Below are 6,780 nucleotides of genomic sequence, written 5' to 3' on the forward strand. Positions count from 1 at the left end.
ACTTAATTGGGTTGGGCGAGGGTGAAATTCCACGTCACCGGGGTACAGGAGCGGATGGTAACAGATCGGGTACGTTGTTGTACACCACAACCAATTTTCTTCACTATAAATGGGGAAGAGTGTATAACAGGTGGTCAACTCACATTGAGACCCCATCCAAGGTGAGGTTCCCCTCCATTTTGCAGTATTTGAATTAAACCCATCATTGGCCCATATTTTGTATTCAGCAGCAATGTGATGGTGCTTGCTGCTCATCTCTAGCTGTCCACAAAGTTCTAGCAATCTCTGTGGTGTGGATATCTCCTTTCCTGCAGTCAGTTTGAATCTGGCGTCAAGTCAAGGGATTTCCAGGCATCCAGGAACAGTGATGTTATCAAGCAGGGTAAGCAGCCAATCACATTGAAGTATGTTCACAGACAGCAAACCAGGAAGTAAAGTGCACTGATTTTTTCACTTTTCAATAAAAGTTTTACAGACAGTAAAATAAATGATTGCAACAAACACTTGCGATTGGGTTTGATGCTGAAATATTATGAACAATTAAAAAAAAAATCATATTATGATTTATACATTTACATAATTTGTTTTAGCATAATGGAGAAATTTGACATTCCACAAATATAAAATTAGTTTTTCAGGGCCAAAGAGGTTGTTCAGCAGTAATTATAAACGTAGTACACCCCTAAAAACCCAGTTACACCTCATTCAAAATTCAGATTGAAAAATACTATTGTCATCTCAACCTCCAACTAGCAGCAACAGAATTAAAAATTGCTATAATCTTATGAGGGCATTTTTAACCCAAACTGATGGAATCAGTTGCAACACTGGTTCAACACTCCCCATTGAAGCAACAGAAAGCAGGTTGTAAAACTGGAATTCCAGCCTACTCCCATGGATTCCTGCCTGGTAAGTTCGGTTACATTTACCCCTGTGTCAGCCATGCTTAACGTTGGGAGTGAATGATTGACAGCTAAAAGTCTGGTTGGTGCAGGAGCTACCAGTTGAATTATATGTGCTCGATTTTCCATATTGGTGCTGGAGTGTAATGCTTTTCAGGGCAGAGGCTCTAACTGCAACATTGGGCAGAAAGATGTTCACATTTCTGTCCACTAAACAACACCACCACTTGCATTTATATAGAGCCTTTAATATAATAAAACATCCCAAGGGGACAGTTGAAGGAGTTACATTTTAAGGAGCGTCTTAATGGAGAGAGAGAAGTGGGGAGGTTTAGGGAGGGAATTCCAGAGCCTAGCGCCCAGGCAGCTGAAGGCATGGCCACAAATGGTGGAGCGACTAAAATCAGGGATGCACAAGAGGCCAAAATTGGAGGAGAGCAGATATCTCAGAGGATTACACAGCTGGAGGAGATTACAGAGATAGGGAGTGGCTGACACAGGGATGACAATTTTAACATAGAGAAGTTTTTGTATGTGTGCGCGACTGCGCGCGTGTGTGAGCGTGCAGTTGGATTCTGCTGTGATGCCCCAGCGGTCGAATATGCTGGTGTCACCATGGTCAAGGGTGGCCCATGAGAACACCCAGTTGGGCTGAGGCATCAGAGTTCTGCAGGGCGCCCGTGGGAGAACCAATGGGAGAAAATGAAATGAGGGATTGGGGAAAGTGGGGAGGGGGGGCGTGGGGAATGTGGCGGGGAATAAAAAGAATCAGGTTAATCAATGAATTTTTAATTTCCCGGGCTGGGGCTTTAGTTCCGGGATTGAAAAACGCTCCAATCAGAACCTGTAAAAGCAGCCTATCAACTTCGTCGATTGCGTGAGAAGAATTAACCAGTCGGCTGGCGGCGTTCATTGCACCAATCAGGAGCCGCTGCTGCACGAACCAATCAGAGGATTCGGAGCGGTGGACTGGAGTGTATAAAAAGCGCGGCGCCGGGGTCCTCGTTGTAGTTGTTTTCTACGCTGCGACCGGGAGGAAGGGAATGGCGAGGACGAAGCAAACGGCGCGCAAGTCCACCGGCGGGAAAGCTCCCCGCAAGCAGTTGGCTACTAAGGCGGCCCGCAAGAGCGCTCCGGCGACCGGCGGTGTTAAGAAGCCGCACCGCTACCGTCCTGGCACGGTGGCTCTTCGGGAGATCCGTCGCTATCAGAAATCCACCGAGCTATTAATCCGTAAACTGCCCTTCCAGCGTCTGGTGCGGGAGATCGCCCAGGATTTCAAGACCGACCTGCGTTTCCAGAGCTCGGCTGTCATGGCCTTGCAGGAGGCCAGCGAGGCTTACCTGGTGGGACTCTTCGAGGACACCAACCTGTGTGCCATCCACGCCAAGCGGGTCACTATTATGCCCAAGGACATCCACCTGGCCCGGCGGATCCGGGGGGAGCGAGCCTGAGCTTAAACCAGCCCCAAATAAAACACAAAACGGCTCTTTTCAGAGCCACCACATCAGCTGTGAAAGAGCAAAGCGTTCACTTAACTAAACTCAACAGGACCATTACCGCCGGTCGTCCCACAAGCTCAGTTAAAAGCTGACTCTTAATTCTACCATTTAATCATATTGCCTCCCAACTTCACTTGTTTTTTTTTTTGGCAAACTCTGCATCACTTCTTAACCACCCATTTGTGTGCAGAAAGCTGCTTAACTTTACTCTTGAAAGGCCAGGCTCTGAATTTTCAGCTTTTATCCCCTTCTATCGAAAAAGTTCCGAAGGGTCACTGACCCGAAACGTTAACTCTGCTTCTCTTTCCACAAATGCTGAGTGGTTCCAGCATTTCTTGTTTTTATTTCAGATTTCCAGCATCCGCAGTATTTTGCTTTTATATCTGAATTTTCAGGTTCTGTCCACTTGGTGTGAGTCAGCATCCCAATTTGCAATTTTAACACTCAGCTGCATAAGGATAGTTCACCAAAATCTTGCCCAAAGCGTTTATTAGGTTTTTGCATGGAGCAGGATCTTTTGTTACTGTTCTTGCATTCAGTAGGATTATGACTGATTTGTATCCTAACTTCATCCATCTGTCTTGGCTCTGTATCCTTGCATCCCCTCCTATAGAAAAAGTATCTGTGTTAGCTGGAGAGATGATAACCAGAGGACAAAGATGCAAGGTGGTTGTGAGATGTGATCTGGAATGCACTGCCTCAAAGGGAGCTGTAAGCAGATACAAAGAAAATTACAGCACAGGAACAGGCCCTTCGGCCCTCCAAGCCTGCACCGATCCAGATCCTCTATCGAAACCTGTCGCCTATTTTTTAAGGGTCTGTGTCTCTTTACTTCCTGCCCATTCATGTATCTGTCTAGATACATCTTAAAAGATGCTATCGTGCCCACATCTACCACCTCCGCTGGCAACGTGTTCCAGGCACCCACCACCCGCTGCGTAAAGAACTTTCCACGCATAAAACTTGAAAAAGGGAATTAATGGACAAATTTGCAGTTCGATGGGGAAAGCAGAGCCAGCGGGATTAATCAGCTCTTTCAATGGGCTGACAGTGACACTACAGCCTGAATGGCCTCCTGTGGTGTCTGATTCAATTTATCACCACAGAAATTCCATCATCTGCTGATTCCTGAGATCTTTTCATCGGGCGGCGCAGTGGTTAGCACTGCAGCCTCACAGCTCCAGCGACCCGGGTTCAATTCTGGGTACTGCCTGTGTGGAGTTTGCAAGTTCTCCCTGTGTCTGCGTGGGTTTCCTCCGGGTGCTCCGGTTTCCTCCCACAGCCAAAAGACTTGCAGGTTGATAGGTAAATTGGCCATTATAAATTGCCCCTAGTATAGGTAGGTGGTAGGGGAATATAGGGACAGGTGGGGATATGGCAGGAATATGGGATTAGTGTAGGATTAGTGTAAATGGGTGGATAATAGTCGGCACAGACTTGGTGGGCCGAAGGGCCTGTTTCAGTGCTGTATCTCTAAATCTAAAATCTAAATCTAAAAATTCATTCACAGGATGTGGCCATCACTAATTACCCTGAGGAAGGTGCTGGTGAGCTGCCTTCTTGAACCGCTGCAGTCCATGTGGGGTGCGTACACCCACAGTGCTGTTAGGAAGGGAGTTCCAAGATTTTGACCCAGTGACCGTGAAGGAACGGTGATACAGTTCCAAGCCAAGACGGTATGTGGCTTGGAGGGGAATTTGCAGGTGGTGTTCCCATGCATTTGCTGCCTTTGTCCTTCAAGGTGGTAGAGGTCGTGAGTTGGAAGGTACTATCGAAGGAGCCTTGGTGAGTTGTTGCAGTGCATCTTGTATATGGTACACACTGCTGCCACTGTGTATTGGTGGTGGAGGGAGTGAATGTTTGTGGGTGTGGTGCCAATCAAGCGGGCTGCTTTGTCCTGGATGGCGTCGAGCTTCTTAAGTATCGTTAGAACTGTACCCATCCAGGCAAGTGAGGAGTATTCCATTACATTTCTGACTTGTGCCTTGTAGATGGTGGACAGGCTTTGGGGAGTCAGGAGGTGACTTTTGAGGCACATCTTAAAGAAGGAGTCGCAATTTGTCGGTATGAGTTCTTTGTCTTGCGTCGGTAGAATGGCACCTCTTTTTTTTTAAAAAGGGCATCGATGACCGGCAGAGAGCGGTGGGTCTTCCAACAATTTAACCCATCTGAGACATTAACTCTGTTTCTCTCTCCACAGATGTTGCCAGACCTGTTGAGTATTTCCAGCACTTAGTTTTTATTTCAGATTTCCAGCATCTGCAGTATTTTGCTTTTATTATAATAATCCACAGGCCCAAGCTAATGTGCTGGGGACGTGGGTTCAAATCCCACCATGGCAGCTGGTGGAATTTAAATTCAATTAATTAAATCTGAAATTGAAAGCTAGTCTCAGTAATGGTGCCATGAGTCGATTGTTGTAAAATCCTTCAGAGCAATTGGGGATGGGCAACAAATGCCAGCCTTGCCAGGGACACCCACATCCCGCGAAAGAATAAACGAAATGGCCAGCTTCTTCCACTTAACTAATCTCTTCCTCTCCCTGACAGCCAACTTGCTAATACACTTTTTCCATAGATTCAGGTGCGTTATCAATGTGTTTGCAACAGCTACTTAAGGGTGTGGTGCTTGGTGGGGGTGGGTGGCGCGGAATAATTCTAATCACGTGGGCTGCCAGACCACCAATCAGCTGGTGGTCTTGCGGACAGCCAATAGGAAAAGGGGCGCCTCCTGATTCCTCATTAGCATACCGGGTCTATATAAAGGACGGCGGCGGCCGCAGGCAGTTGTTAGTCCGGCGGCGGAGGCGCGACGGAATAGAGGCAATGCCGGAGAGTGGGGCCAAGGTGATCGCCAAGAAGGGGGCCAAGAAGGCGGCTTCCAAGTCGCACCACAAGGGCGACAAGAAGCGCAAGAAGGCCCGCCGGGAGAGCTACGGCATCTACGTGTATAAGGTGCTGAAGCAGGTGCACCCGGACACGGGCATCTCCTCCAAGGCCATGAGCATCATGAACTCGTTCGTCAACGACGTCTTCGACCGCATCGCCTGCGAGGCCTCCCGCCTGGCCCATTACAGCCGGCGGCACACCATGTCCTCCCGGGAGATCCAGACCGCCGTCCGCCTGCTGGTGCCCGGCGAGCTGGCCAAGCACGCCGTCTCCGAGGGCACCAAGGCGGTCACCAAGTACACCAGCTCCAAGTGAAGGAGCCCTTCACTCCCTTCACAAAGCCAACAACGGCTCTTTTCAGAGCCAACCTCACCCACTCTTCACTCAAGAGGGCTGTTTCCATCATTGGCGCCTTGCGTGAAAGGCCGGATGAAATCTACTTCGATGCCGCGTTTCAGGATGCCCCCCAAAGTGCTTTACAGCCAGCGGAAGTGCAGACGCTGTTTGGAAAAGCAAGATCCCACACGCAGCAACGTGATAAATACCAGATTTTTTTTTTGAATGACATTGGCTGAGGGGATAAATAGCCCCATACACGCGGGAGACCTCTGTCCCACCCCACCCCACCTCAAACTTTCTGCAGCTCCCTAACCACTGGGTGTAGTCACCCCACGTGGATGTAGCTGTTCAAGGTGACAGCTCACCACCACCACCACCTTCTCCAGGGTAATTAGGGACAGGTGACAAATGTCTGGCCTCGCCAGTGACACGGCAAGAAAATATAAAGTAGAAGCACCCCGCAATAGTGCTCGTGGGATCTCGGGTCCACCCAAGAGGGCAGACGGCGGCCCTGACTTGAAAAGTTGTATTGAAACTTGGTTCGACCACAACTGGAGTTAAAAGAAAAAAAAGCTGGTATTCATAATAGTGGCCGTGTAATGACTAGATTGTCAAAAATCCATCTAGTTCAGTGGAGGAACTCTGGCCGACATGTGACTCCACGCCCACAGCTATGTGGTTGAATCTTAACTTCCCTCTGAAATGGCCCTGGAAGACAGTCAGATTCAATAAGGTGGCTTAGCACTACATTGGGGATCAGCAATGTATTTTGGTTTAACCAACCACATCCACATATCCTGCAAAAGTTCTGGATTCCATATCAAAACGATATAGCCATATCAAAGATTAACAATGATGCTGGAACTCAGGGTTTATACCTATCTAGCAAGATTGCACAAGCTGGAGCTATTTTCTCCACACACAAGAGGGCTGAACGATTAGAGGCCTTTAAAATTATGAGAGGGTTTAATCAGGTAAAATTCCCCCCCCCCCCCCTCCCCCCCAACAATAGTGTCACGCTCCACATATGCTGAGGACACCCAGTTCTGTCTTCTCGACAACCCCCGCCCCCTTGTTGCCTCTGTTGTCAAGACTTCTTGTTGACATCCAGCGAGTGTGAGGATTATCTTACTGTGCTGGGGAGGGGGG

At 48.5% G+C, this 6,780-nt stretch overlaps 2 protein-coding genes across 2 annotated transcripts; both read left to right on the plus strand.

The window, feature by feature from the left end:
* Nucleotides 1-1,939: 1,939 nt before the first annotated feature.
* LOC137345982 (histone H3-like) lies at nucleotides 1,940-2,374 on the plus strand. The gene has a single exon (XM_068009253.1). The coding sequence runs from the start codon at nucleotides 1,946-1,948 to the stop codon at nucleotides 2,354-2,356; it is 411 nt and encodes a 136-aa protein (XP_067865354.1). The 5' UTR covers nucleotides 1,940-1,945; the 3' UTR covers nucleotides 2,357-2,374.
* A 2,855-nt stretch (nucleotides 2,375-5,229) lies between these two features.
* Nucleotides 5,230-5,699, plus strand: LOC137345983 (histone H2B-like). Its single transcript, XM_068009255.1, has one exon. It carries the CDS (start codon nucleotides 5,230-5,232, stop codon nucleotides 5,605-5,607), a length of 378 nt encoding a protein of 125 aa, XP_067865356.1. The 3' UTR covers nucleotides 5,608-5,699.
* Nucleotides 5,700-6,780: the final 1,081 nt, after the last annotated feature.

This window comes from Heterodontus francisci, chromosome 29 (genome assembly GCF_036365525.1).
Source record: "Heterodontus francisci isolate sHetFra1 chromosome 29, sHetFra1.hap1, whole genome shotgun sequence".
Taxonomy (NCBI): domain Eukaryota; kingdom Metazoa; phylum Chordata; class Chondrichthyes; order Heterodontiformes; family Heterodontidae; genus Heterodontus; species Heterodontus francisci.

What these genes read in the sequence shown, in the direction of transcription:
- LOC137345982 (XM_068009253.1), top strand. Translation starts at nt 1,946, where the DNA reads ATGGCGAGGACGAAGCAAACGGCGCGCAAGTCCACCGGCGGGAAAGCT.
- LOC137345983 (XM_068009255.1), top strand. Translation starts at nt 5,230, where the DNA reads ATGCCGGAGAGTGGGGCCAAGGTGATCGCCAAGAAGGGGGCCAAGAAG.